The 14,095-nt window shown below is 38.3% G+C and overlaps 1 protein-coding gene across 14 annotated transcripts in view; it reads right to left on the bottom strand.

The window, feature by feature from the left end:
• Positions 1-1,320: 1,320 nt before the first annotated feature.
• Positions 1,321-14,095, bottom strand: part of USP9X (ubiquitin specific peptidase 9 X-linked) — a 167,371-nt gene continuing 154,596 nt past the window's right edge. For 10 of the 14 annotated variants that reach the window (XM_070603644.1, XM_070603650.1, XM_070603647.1 and 7 more), the window contains exons 39-45: positions 11,125-11,310; positions 10,446-10,666; positions 10,268-10,356; positions 5,230-5,386; positions 4,816-5,076; positions 4,376-4,471; positions 1,321-2,923 (exon numbers count right to left, since the gene is read on the bottom strand). In XM_070603644.1, the coding sequence (XP_070459745.1) occupies positions 2,786-2,923; positions 4,376-4,471; positions 4,816-5,076; positions 5,230-5,386; positions 10,268-10,356; positions 10,446-10,666; positions 11,125-11,310 (1,148 nt within the window). In that variant the 3' untranslated portion in view covers positions 1,321-2,785. The remainder of the gene's footprint in view (positions 2,924-4,375; positions 4,472-4,815; positions 5,077-5,229; positions 5,387-10,267; positions 10,357-10,445; positions 10,667-11,124; positions 11,311-14,095) is intronic. The other 4 variants (XM_070603656.1, XM_070603654.1, XM_070603653.1 and 1 more) reach the window with 1 other exon arrangement.

Raw genomic sequence — 14,095 nt, 5'->3', positions numbered from 1 at the left:
ACAAAAATATCTTCAGTCTTTGTGTTAAGAGATTCTACTGTCTTCTAGAAAGTAATCATGCCATTTAGAATTCTGGGGTTACTTCTTTGCAAGGAAGACTAGCGATTCTGCAACAAACAATTTAAAGTAGGAAATATATATATGGCTCAAGAAATCAGTTGAGGGAGAATTAAATAATCTTTAGGCACTTTGAAGACTTGAAGTTTAAAATGTGCCATTTATGTTCAGAAAAAACCTCAAAATCACCACTATGTTGCTCTTACAATAACATGCATCTTAAAATTTCCGGTTATACATTAATGCTTGCTCAAGAGTTAAATATAGAAAATAATTTGCACAAACAAACAAACAAAAATAACTCTCTCCATTCACTTTACCTCGATCCTGGTCACAACACAGACCATGTTCCTCCAGTGGAGGGAACATGCTTCACAAGCCCTCACCTGGCACAAGGGGGCTCAAACTCAAAGCAACCAAGGTGGGATCTCCCTCCAAGAAGAAAAATTCACAGCCTTTTAAAATGTCAAGTTTTTCGTGTCTAGGATGTCAGCAAAGTTTTTAAATTAAGTACATTACATACTTTTGTTAAGGAGCAGGAAATATAAAAACCACCTCTCAGATGGAGAGAGGATATATTTAAGGATAGCAACTTGTCCAAATAAAGTTAACCTATTCTGCTCATTGTTAAGGAAGCTAGGAATTGAGGAACTTTTAAATTAAAATTACCAATTGGAATTGCAAACTGCGTACAGCTTTTGCTCAAACTCAACAAATTCAGGTGTAATACACTTAAGGTAAAAACAGGATCTATCTGGTGTCAAAATTTACTAATGTTACAGAAAACCTAGGATCATAGGTTGACTCAGAGGACTGCAAATAAGATACCCAAAGCTTGATCTTAAATACCTGCCCCTTTTAATCACAAAATAATGCAATTCTCACTTTTGTTTCTGCTTTGTTCAGTTCCAACTACAGCCTTTTTGACAAGACATTTTCCTATTAACTGAATTGTAAAAAATACAACCAAGCTTGTGCTCATTAAATATACATGTATATAAAAAACATACAAAAAGTACAAGATTGATTATGTTAGGAAACTTTTACAGTGTCAACATCCTGTTTTCTCTAAATCTTTAGTAATGGGCCAAAGGTCAAATCTTTCTGTGCACAAAAACTCGATGTGACTGAACCCCTGAATTCAGTGTCATGCCTTGGCATGTTATGCACAGAATTAATTTTAATATGCAGTCCTTCAGGAAAAAAAAAAAAAAAGGACAAAAAAGTAACCAAAAAACCAAAAACACACCACAGGACAAAAAGTTCTTCTTAAATCAAATTCTATTTGTGAATTCAGCAAAATAATTTCTATAAAATAAAACAGCAAAATATTTAAATAGAATAGGGTGGACTGTATCTGTTTGCAGGGGTATTTGGTTTTTAGACAGGTTCCAAAAAATTACACACATTCAAGTTACCAATTCTCTTTTAAATACAGTATTAACTGAGTTCCCTATCTTTAATTAAATGTTTATTCTGAAATTATGATACCTCAATTATATTAACTAACCAGTAGTTTCCTTTTTAATTAGACCCTGCTTCGAACGTTAAAATTTTTGGAATAATGGAAAAGGAGCGAGGACAATTCTTGCTTTCAAGTAAAACTGTGACCGAAGGGAAAGCCAGCCAGACATCTTGGTGCAATGGTGCTCCAAGCACTGCGGGCTTCTGACGACTTCCACTTCACTGGGCTCCAGCAGGAGGAAAGTTTTACAAGATTCACCTAACGAGCTCTACCAAAGAAACAAAACAAGCACACCAAACACAGTCTTCTATGACGCGCCGAGCAGCCGGGCACAGCAAAGTTTTGCATATTTGTTTTAAATCTTTTAAAATTCCCATCACTGATACTTAAGTTTCTTTATCCCACCCAGAGATTGAACTGTCAAACATTAGATGTAAGCAACATATGTGTAACTGAAAAACCACCTGTTTATCACATTTCTCCCCTTGTTTTATATTTTATATTCTAGGTGTAAGGAAAAGCTCTGAGCAACACAGCTGTCACACCGGGACAACTGCTGTCATTATGGTAATTTTTTCCTCGTTGGCTACACTACCCTGGTGTGAAGCCATGCTAAATGTTACAGCATAACTATAGCTTCAAAGTGATTAACCTAATATCAGAATAAAAAGGCAATGAAAAAGATCTAGAAACAATGTTACATCACCAATTTTCCACATCAACCAAATAATTTAAAGGTTACCAGCCTTACATTGCGCATAGTAAAACTGACTCCAGTGGCAAAGAATTAACATGAAACTATTGGTGTGGTTGACATGGATGGGCTCTGTTTTGTTGCTGTTGGTTTATTTTTTGTTTTTGTAAAGGAGTTGATCCAACTGCCATGAGGCAGGCAACACTGGTTGCAGAGTGCAATGGGTATAACAAGAAAATTAACTTTTGTAGTTTTTGTAGATTTGTGAGTCTCATCAAGAAAAAAGTTTCTTGCTTAAGAATTAACAGTCAAACATTAATATACTATATACACCTTTGCCATTTACACATTAGCATCAGGCCATTTATTACAAAACACTATACACTTTCCACTGCAGGCGGGTTATATATTGACAGCAAATTTCTGCAGATAAGACAGTGAATAAACTCTCCACTCCATGTTGATTAGGAATAGTTTTTCTAGTTTTAAATATTAGCCAGACACAGAAAAAGGTTGGACTGTAAGGCCTGGGTGCACAGTCTTGGTGGAACCAGTTCACTACGCGCATTTCACTGATCCTTTGTCTGAGGCGGGGCTACTTCTTCACTGCCTTCATAGTTTTCTTGTGCTCGTTGGCCGGTTCTCTGAGGGTTGTTCATGTGATGTGCTGCTGGGCCCGTGTATGGCTGTCCATGCACATGGTTATTCTGGGAGGGGAGGAGAGAGCGGCACGTTAAAACTTCCCACATACTAAACTTAATCACGGGCTGAAGTTTGTGGAAATGTACACATTTCTTTTATTCTTGGGACTTACAAAGAGTAAATACACTTGGGATAATGGTGAAAAGAAAAAATAATTGGTTTTAAAAGAGAAAAGCTACCCTAAATGCAAACCCCAAAGCCCCAAATAAGAGCAGTGTAGGTCTGTATAAATCTTTGGCCAAAGAGACTTTTAGTGCCAAACGTTATTTAGACCCAAGTTCGACAAACAAGGGATCACAGCTCATGGTCACAAATATTCACAAAAAAAAGAGATTTGTGAGCTAGACTACATCTATTCCGACTCTTCCAAGCATCCTGAAACTTCCAAATGATAAATCTGATTTCAGCATTTGAAGTCTGCATAAGCAATAATCCTGAACACCGAATGATGTCAATGGAAAGAAAACAATGCTGAAGATAATAATGGATTAACCAGGCATTACTAACATATGAGCTTCCTCAGGGCCGTGGAAAGTAATTTTTCCCCTTGTGGATTTGGTTCCTCAACCTTTCACAATCCCTGAACCCTCCTGAGTTTTCTGCACATTCTCACCAGCCAAGCCAAGAAGATTTTAGGCTTTACTTTCTACTGTTTGTATTATGAAAATAAATACAGTGAATATGCATTTTCTAACTATTCAGCATGCTTCTATTTCCATGCTGAAATATAAGAAGAATACCTTAAATAGTATTTCTGAAAGTATGGTTCCGAGACCAGCAGTGGCATCCCCTGGGAACTTGTTAGAAATGTGGAATTTCTGGTCCCGCCCCAGAACTCTGTGCTGTAACAAAACCACCAGGGGATTCTGATGCTCAATGGAGTTTGAGCACCACTGCCTCAAAAGGTCTGAATTAGTCACATCTGGGTTTCAGAAAAAGAAGTCCTCATTTAGAGAGTCCTGCACCTAAATTTCACTTTAATTTATTTAGTTCTTGATTTTACAGGAAGTTTTATGGAAATCTGTCAAATCCTTGAATTTTTTCCAACAATTTTTGTGTCACTGAAGTCTTGGTTAGGCTAAGTAACCTAAGATCTTCTTCCTTCATTGCCACATCTTAATGTCTTCGGAATCCATCTGCAGATTTAGCCTAACAGAAAATGCCGTCATAATCCATGGTACTAAAGGTTATCATTCTACGTTGCCGGGAATTATCACACAGTTTTACTACCTTTAATTACTAGTACAAGAGGGGCACCTATTTGACAAGGAAAACACCCCGGGGCTAGTTCCAACACGCCACACGGACCCCACTGCAGCCACTCCTCTTCTGATCATGCCCCCAAAGCTAGCTTAGATAGTCCCTCTAGAACTTTACGGTCACGACCAAACCTAGCCATGCTTTCATGCAAGCATAACATGGGGTCAGGGACAAAACCCAGACCAAGGCCTACTCACCTGCTGATACTGAGAGCCAGGGGAGTGGGGGTATAACGGGGCGTCTTCAGGCGGAGGCGACTCATGCTCATCTGGGGCATCTTGGTCATCTGGCTCCTAATCGAAAATACGTAAAGATAAAGAATTTTGTAGGCAAATTCAAATTTATTTCTGTTTTTTTTTGGATTCAAAATAAATGTTTTAAAAAACATCTACAAAACTGACCCACTAAAAACTTTCCTTTTACCGCAGATAAACAAATAAAGCAACTGAAAAAAACCTAATCTGGGTTCTCTTAGAAATGCTACGTTTCAGGCAATTTCACAGAAATTTCTCTAAAAGAAGGCTCCCTCATCAACTTAAGGCCACATGAAGCAAACATTAAAACAAACAAAACTTAAACATATTTTTTTTACATTATCATTAATACATAAACACTGGCCTATAAAGTAAAGAATTACTTTGCTTTCTTCCATTCCTATCTGCTGCACACTGGCGGCTTTTTTTACCTCCTCTGGACAGAGTTCACAAGCTTTTGCAAGTGTCATCCTAGCGCTATGCGATCTCTCCAGGAAATAACCATTGGACGTTTCATTGCTTTGCACCGGAGGAGACCAATTGTTGTACGTGTACTGAGGATTGCCAGTGTATGGTCGTCTTTCAAGTTCATCTCCAAGCCATTCCACTGCCCAGGTCCACTTTCTTTTAAGATCTCCATTGCCCTTCAAAAGAAATTAAAAAAATACATCAAAGGTTTCAGAATGCTTTTCAAAGTTAACTTACAACAACAACTCCAAATTCTCATCTTTTAAAACAGAATCCTTAATTCTGATTCAGATTTCTACAAAATTAGTAAAAAACCCCAAAGCCCTCACCTGGAGAATCTGGTAAGCAACAGGACAATTGCTGAAGAGAGCTACCATGCATTTTATACACTGGTATGCTCTTTTCTGATAGTGATTCTTAGAGCGCTGGATTGTGTCGAAGAGCCCATCTCGGTCATCTGGGATTCCTTTAAGTGCATTATGAATTCTGAAAGAGAACCAGATTACAAAATAACAACTTCCAAAATCACATAGCAGCTAACATTTACTGAGTGCCTACTATGAGCTGCTCAATAAATGTCTTTGGTGTAGTCTTGTCATCTAATGCTAGACAGTAGGTACTGTTACGAAAAGCCTTGAAGAGATAAGAATGGGTGCGGAGAGGTCAAACAGCTTGCCCAAGGTCGTACAGCTGCCCAGCAGTCTGACTCTGGAGTCTGTACTCTTACCAACTCATTACCAATCCGAAAGCCTTTTGCTATACATCTCATTCAAATACATTACCAGAAGAGAATTCAGGGCACTGAGAGTAAGAGACTTTTAAAAATTAAAGTTAACAACTGGGTTTATAGCTGTTGTACTTGAGAAGAATTTGCTTCAAGTCAGTTCTGTTTATAAAACTGCATTTCTGAAGGTAAGTTAGGATCCAGTAACGATGAAACAGCGATATAATTTGGAAGTATAAAATTAACTTGAATTCTAATAATGAGAATACATGGGAGGCAAAGCAATTTTCACCAGCAATAGTACAATTTGGCTGATTTCATTTTAGCTCTTGCCAAACAGAATATACAGTTAATGATTTCTTGTTCTTCCCCCTCTAACAAATCAAAAAATGATTGTAGGGGCAAAAACATTCCTAGTTTCTTTTGTGTGAAAAACATTACCTGACAGTAAACAAAATGTGGTATATCCACACAGTGGAATATTATTCAGCCTTAAAAAGGAATGGAATTTGGACACACTACAACACGGATGAGCCTTGAAGACATTAAGTAAAATCGACACAAAAGGACAAATGTTGTACGATTCCATTTATATGAGGTATGTGGACCAGGCGAAATCAGAAAGAACAGTGGTTACACCAGGGGCTGGAGGGAGAGGAATGAGGAGGTGGTTGAATGGGTATAGTTTCAATTTGGGATGATGAACAAGTTCTGGGGGCAGACAGTGGTGATGGTGACGCAACACTGCTGATGTACTTAATTACCACTGAACCGTATGCTTGAAAATGGCTAAAATGGTAAATTTTATGTTGTGAATATTTTGCAATTAAAAAAAAAAAAGCTTAGAAAAAAACGGAGACCCTTCCCCCTCCATTATCTGCCTGCAATTCTACTCCAAGGTATAGATATCCAAGACAATTGAAAACTAGAGTTAAAGCAAAAACTTGAACACAAACGTCCACAGCAGCATTATCACAAGAGTCAAAAGGTGGAAACAACCCAAGTGTCTATTAATGGATGAATGGATAAATAAAATGTGGTATATCCACACAGTGGAGTATTATTCAGCCATAAAAAGGAATGAAGTATTGACATGCTCTAACATGGATGAACTTGAAAACATTATACTAAGTGAAAGAAGCCAGACACGTAAGGACACATTGTACGATTCCATTCACATGAAGTGTCCAGGCAAATCCTAGACATTTTGCCTGTGGACAGACAAATCCATAGAGACAGAAAGCCTATCAGTGGCTGCTGGGGGATGGGGGAATAGGGAGTGACTGCATGGGGTTTCCTTTTGCAGTGATGAAAATGTTCGGGAATTAGATAGTGGTTAGTGGTTGCACAACACTGTGAATGTACTAAAAGCCACTGAACTGCATGCTTTAAAATGGTAAAAATGGTGACTCTTTTTTTTAACTTTTTATTAAGATTATGATAGTTTACAACCTTGTGAAATTTCAGTTGTACATTATTGTTAGTCATGTTGTAGATGTACCACTTCATCCCCCACCCCCCCTTTCCCCTGGTAACCACCAATCAGTTCTCTGTCTGTATGTTTAACTTCCACCTATGAATGGAGTCAAACAGAGTTCGTCTTTCTCTAACTGACTTATTTCACTTAACATAATACCCTAAAAATGGTGAATTTTATCTCAAAAAAGAAACATTACCTGTACAGTCAGTAAAAAAAAAAAAAAAAAAAGAGGCCGGCCCCGCGGCCAAGTGGTTAAGTTTGCATGCTCCGCTTCGACGGCCCAGGGTCTCGCTGGTTTGGATCCTGGGTGTGGACATGGCATCGCTCATCAGGCCATGCTGAGGCGGTGTCCCACATGCCACAGCTAGAAGGACCCACAACTAAAAATATACCAATATGTACCAGGGGGCTTTGGTGAAAAAGGAAAAATAAAATCTTACCAAAGAAAAAAAAAAAAAAAAAAATCTTATGTACACTACGTATTTTACTTAATAGAATGTTCCAAATCAAAATGCAAGTAGTTTTTTGAATTACACACATTCATAAAATGTTTTGTTTGGAAATTATTACTTCAGCAATTTTGCAAAAATTTAATCATTTCCGACCAAATAATCAACCATATAGAGGCTTCTCGCTGTTTAATCTGAAACACTGCAGTCAGTGTATATTCCGTTTTTACCTTCAGTTTTGTCAAGTGATGATGAAGTGTAAGCCATTTCTGCCACATCATGTTTTCTTCCCATTAGTATTAACTACATTTATATGCTATTTTTTATCAATATTATCTTTGTCTGCCTTACTCCCCAATGCCTAGCTGCGCCAGGCACATGGCAGATGCTCCATAAATATTTGAACATGTTCACTGAACCAACTAAAAAAGCTCACCATGAGAAGATTATTTTCGAGCTTGGGCCAAGCGACTTATAATAACAATACCTTACAATCTCGTCACACAAAAGTCAACTGCCCATGTTTAATCCAGCATATGTGCCTTCTTTACCTTTATCACTTGCTCTAATGAAACAAGGTGGCTAAGATGTGACTAACTGGTTTAAAGGTAAAAATGCCTAAAACATTTTTTTTTTAAAAAATAGTAAAAGTTAGACTCCATTAAAACCAACTCTTAAGAAAAGTTTCAAATCCTTTGATCATATTGAAAAGGCTGCTGCATAGTGTGCAAAATAAATGGCTATCTATAGTTTTGGAACTACTAAATTTTCTGTCTCATGAAAATTGATTTCTGGTTTAATGTTTTTTTTTTCTTTTTCCGAGGAAGATTAGCCCTGAGCTAACATCTGTGCCAATCTTCCTCCACTTTATGTGTGGGTTGCCACCACAGCATAGCTGATGAATGGTGTAGGTCTGTACCCAGGATCTGAGCCTGCGAACCTGGGCTGCCGAAGTGGAGCATGCTGAACTTAACCACTATGCCACAGAGCTGGCCCCCTGGTTTAATGTATTTTTACAATATTAATTTGACTATTTGAAATCTATGATGGTAATTTTGGAGATAATTTGAAAATATTAATTCATGAATTCTGGCATTTGCAATCTCCACTAAGATTCAAGACTGTAATTTCTCTTTAAGCACTTTGTTGTTACAGAACTTGTTTTCAAGCTTCTGTTTTACTTATTATATTGACAGATGGGAGGCAGTATATTATTTTGGGAAACAATTTAAAATCTATATAAACTATGATACTAATGTTCATGTGGGGAGGGAAGCTATAAAATCTGGCAGAGCTGTCACCTAATTCCATAGTTTATCATCATCAGTATAACTCTTGGGATTAAAGATAATATATTAAGCTTTTACTGTAAATAAACAAATAGAGGACCTCTAGAAGAAGCCTGTGGGATAGTCTGGATAGTCTTAGTTCTTAAAAAAAAAAGAAAGAAAAAATTGCACTCTAAACTTCTCATATACTGAAAACCAAATTATAGTTGATGCTCATTATTCACAGATTCCATATTTGTGAATTTGCCTACTTGCTCAACTTTATTTATAACGGTAAAAATCAACACTCAAGGTGCCTTCATGGTCATGTGCACGGCGGCAAAAAATGAGTTGCCCAAAACACCATGTTCTCAGCTGAAGTAGAACAAAGTGACGCTCTGCTTGTTTCAGCTCACTCTGTAAACAAGTGTCCTTTTGTCTATTTAGTGCCGCCCTTTCCATATTTTTGTGCTTTCTGTTGATTTCACTGTTTACGATGGACCTCAAATGTGTACTGCTGAAGTGCTATCTAGTATTCCTAAGCCCAAGAAGGCTGTGATGTGCCTCGCAGAGAAAATAACGTGTTAGATAAGCTTTGTTCAGATACTGAGTTATCATGAGTGCAGCATTAACGAGTCACCAATATATATTAAATATGGTGTCTTTAAACAGAAACACACATAACAAAAGGTTATATATTGACTGGTTGATAAAAAAAAATGTAACTGGAGGCCTGTAGGAACCTAACCCTGTGTTTCTGCTAAGAGTGTGTTTCATTTGGTGTTCCAAATGAATTTACAGAATGTAACTATCACGAATAATGGGAATTGACTATACTTACCTAAGGACTATTTCTAGATAACCAAATGTTATCTCTTGTGACTAATTCTAAAACTAATGTAATCTGGGCTGGTCCTGGGGCCTAGTGGTTAAGTTTGGTGTGATCTGCTTCAGCAGCCTGGGTTTGGTTCCTGGATACAAGACCTACACTACTCATTGGCAGCCAAGCTGTGGCAGTGACCCACACACAAAATAGGGGAAATTGGCACAGATGTTAGCTCAGGGTGATTCTTCCTCAGCAAAAACACCCCCCCCAAAAAGCCCAAAAAACAACAAAAAACACCCCAACTAATGTAATCTAATCCTAAAACAACCCTAGGGCATCATTAATGAAATTAAAATAGTCACCAAAAGCTAGTTTTCCTTAATTTAAAAAATAGTCAATTGTAAGAAAAGAGTATATTAAGTATGCAACTTGGGCAATGAGAAAAGAATAAAAAATGAAATAAAATTGTGTGGGAAGGTGCGAACTTATTCATTCTTGTCTTAAGTTTTTATTTAAGATAAAACATTTATCAGATCTCCAAGAGGTAAAAAATCATATATGCTGACTGGCAATTTCAGTTCTGACTACAGCTGGGCAAGTAATCACAAAGGGCTATCTACCTGTGAGTCTGCCAGGAGTCCTCAATCAGTAAGATCTGCAAAAGCAGATCCAGATAGGGCCGGAGCTCATAAGTGTAGGAATACGCAACCTAAAAACAGGTAAGACATGGTGAATAACTTAATTAAAGGAGTAACAAATCCAATTATAGAGACATACGAATGTTTATGTTCCTTTAACCTGCCAGAGAAGTTCACTGAGGACAGTAGATGAGAACTGAGGATTCTCCCAGCAGCAAAAACGAAGCAATTTGACAGTTTCCTCTGAGTTACTGCAGTCCTCAATGATTTTCTTCACATAACTTGTTCTCACAAATAAAATGTCTGCCACATTCTGCTGAATTGGCATTATAGGCTGTGACAAATTAGGATCACCAAAAGGATTGGGAAGAGGAGGATTACCTAGAATACAGATTTGTCATCAATGAAAAACTAATAGGCTTCTCCACAGTAACATACAGCTTTCACCATAGAAAACAGCTTCTGAGTTTTTTCTTTTAGAAAAATAACATTTTAAGTTTCCTAAGTACAATGAAGAAAGTAATATATTAGGCATTACAATGATCAGATATACCAAGATGATAAAATGTAAAATTTAAATGACAACACTGGCATTTACCTATATAATTGTTAAACTACCTCATAAACAAGGTATCCTCAGCAGCAAGTAGACAGAAATAGAGCTCCTTAAATAAGTGAAAAAGGCATACGACTCAAAAATACTATAAAATATTCCAAAGTATGGTCCTTTGAGACTCTTGTTTTATACGTAAACATCTTCAGAATTACTTTTAATCAAGTCCTGCATACGCTCAGCAGTGTTTTAAAACCAATGTACAGAACACAGTATTCAACTTTACCATTGATTGAAGACTGCATTCTCGATGAGACATTGCAACAGCGGATCAGCTGTGACACTACTGAGTATAATTTGCCCAATTCAGCATACTGATATTTGATTGGAGGACCTGGACCTTCATCTAAAGACACAAGCATGAACGTAGCAGGTACGCTCAATTTCAGAAGCTGTGTCTTCTCCGCCACACCTACAAGGAAGGGAGAAGTGGGAAATGAGGGATAAGAATTATACGAGACGAAAGAATTAGGAAGGCAATGGCTTCATAATAAAGTAGTTATCTAAAAAATATTTTTCTATAACTTTTATGATCATTTACTGAGCATTCAGAGAATTATTTAACCAGAACAGAAAACCCACTGAGTTAGTATAACTGTATTTAAGTATGACCATGACACTCCAATCATACTGGGCCATAAGAAAGATGAACACTTTTTATGGCCTGGAGAGTCTGGGGGACTAACATATATTACAATCCTCCTCATTAGGTAGCATGATAAAAACTAAATTAGGGGCTGGCCCAGTGGCCGAGTGGTTAAGTTCGTCTGCTCTGCTGCAGGTGGCCCAGTGTTTCGTTGGTTCGAATCCTGGGCACAGACATGGCACTGCTCATCAAACCACGCTGAGGCAGCGTCCCACATGCCACAACTAGAAGGACCCAGAACGAAGAATATACAACTATGTACCGGGGGGCTTTGGGGAGAAAAAGGAAAAAATAAAATTTAAAAAAAAAAAAAAAAAAAAAGAATTTTTTTCTTTTTGAGGAAGACTATCCCTGAGCTAACTGCTGCCAATCTTCCTCTTTTTTTTTGGCTGAGGAAGACTGGCCCTGAGCTAACATCCACGCCCATCTTCCTCTACTTTGTATGTGGGACGCCTACCACCAGCATGGCTTTTGCCAAGTGGTGCCATGTCCGCACCCGGGATCTGAACCAGCGAACCCCGGGCTGCTGAAGAGGAACGTGCGCACTTAACCGTTGCGCCACTGGGCCAGCCCCACCCCGAGAAGTAAGAATTTTTTTGTTAACTGCTGTCTCTCTTCTTTCTTCCACAGTCAAGCCTCTTGAAAAAGATGCGTAAGTTTGGTCTCTACTTTCTCATTTTCCCACTCCTCAACCCATGCCAATCTGGTTTCTGCCCTCTTTCCTGTTGTAAAGCTAAGGAATCGTTCTCAAACCATAGCCACTTCCTCCTCCTTTCTTTCTACCTCTTCTCCTTGGTCTCATTTGTTAAGTCCCCCTTCCCCTGTCTCTTGACAACTGCTGCTCCTCAAAGTTACCAGGCCACGTTATCACCGCACACTGTATGCCTTCCCTGGACGATCAAATCTACTCTAAGGGCTTCAAGTTTCAGCTACTTCCACTCAGATGATTCATCTTACTGTTCTACTGGACATCTCCATTTGGGTGCCACAGGCTCAAACTCAATTTGCCCAAAATGAACTCATCATTTTTCTCCCCCATCCCTGTTCTTCCTCAGGTGTTTCCCCTCTCAGCACACAGCACCAATCTCTGCTCAGTTCATCAAGTCAGAATCCTGGGCATCATTCTTAACATCTCTTCTGTGTTCCCCTCCCCTGTATATCCAATCACCAAATCCCCCTGACTCGACCCCTGATAAAAAGCATCAGAATCTGTCCTATTCCTGTCCCTCTCACTGCATCCCCAATACAGGCCACAATGATCTTCTGCCTAGAGATCATTTTAACAATCGCTAGCTTACTCCCCCTGTAATCCATTCCACACTGTAGCCAGAGTGATCTTTCTAGAAGATATGTCTATTCAAAACTCTACAATGGCTCACCACTGCTCTCAGGGTAAACTCTCGAATCCCTCACAAGGCTTGCCAAAATAGCACCATCAGAGAATCCTGCTCACCACTCCTGCCATCCCCATCTTACACCAATTTGCCAGACGGAATAACTTCTGTTTCCGCCAATGAGCCATGCTGAGTTTGTTCCAAAGTCTTTGCATCTGCTGTTCACTCTGGATAGAAAACTCAACCAACCAATTCCCACATCAGCTTCTCCATTAAGTTCCTGTACTCCCCACATCTGATCAGGTACCACGATGTACTTCCAGAGCACTTTGTATTTTCTCTGTTACAGCCATCAACATACTTTATAGCAACTACCTTTTGATTTGCTTCTATACCCCATTAGACAGTAGATTGTCTTATTTACTGTCATGTTCCCAGAAGTATAATACAGGTTCACAGTCCCGTATCTGAAATCCTGAGATTCAAAAAGCTCTTATCATGAATATAAACAAAGTTCTTTCATAAAGTTGGTATCGAAATGTGTTTGGTGAGAACACGTGGCTTGAACCGACAAGAAGCTATTTATGGTCTTCATTTATCCTCTCAGTGTGAATATCCATGTTTTATCACAGAAATATTAATATGTATGACTATAAGGTGCTGTCTCAGATCCTGCTAAAGGGATGTTACATGACACATGGTATATGAACTGCCTTACCTTTCTTAAATCCAAACAATTGTGAACCCCAAAACATATCTGTCTTAAGGATTTCATATTAAAGTTTATAGACACATATTTGCTTTTAGCAGGGAAATTTTAATTAGATTATATTATGGATCAATGACGTATGCTTTGTGAACAGGCAATAGCTAAAAAGGGAGTTAAACAGAAGAGGATTTTTGTGATGGCCTAAATCTGGCATTTCTAAGTTTGAAATACAGATTCCACATATGCTTGTTTATGTAATAAACATTCTCTTCCTTCTCAACTACAGATACCCAAGCATCTCCAGCATGAAAGGAAAGGGAAAAGGAGACACACAGAAAGGAGAATGTTATGTCAAAAGGGCCACTGATCAGTTGGTGATTAGTAAGTTCACATAGAAAAAACCTGGAATCACAGGGATGTTTGGGTACAGAACTTATTAATAGGTAAAGTTTTTTTTACTTTTAAGAAGTTATTCAAAACTATCTGCTAAGTCTCTGAATCAGTTCCC

Source organism: Equus przewalskii, chromosome X (assembly GCF_037783145.1).
Source record: "Equus przewalskii isolate Varuska chromosome X, EquPr2, whole genome shotgun sequence".
Lineage (NCBI taxonomy): Eukaryota > Metazoa > Chordata > Mammalia > Perissodactyla > Equidae > Equus > Equus przewalskii.
This window is presented reverse-complemented; position numbering and strand designations above follow the sequence as displayed.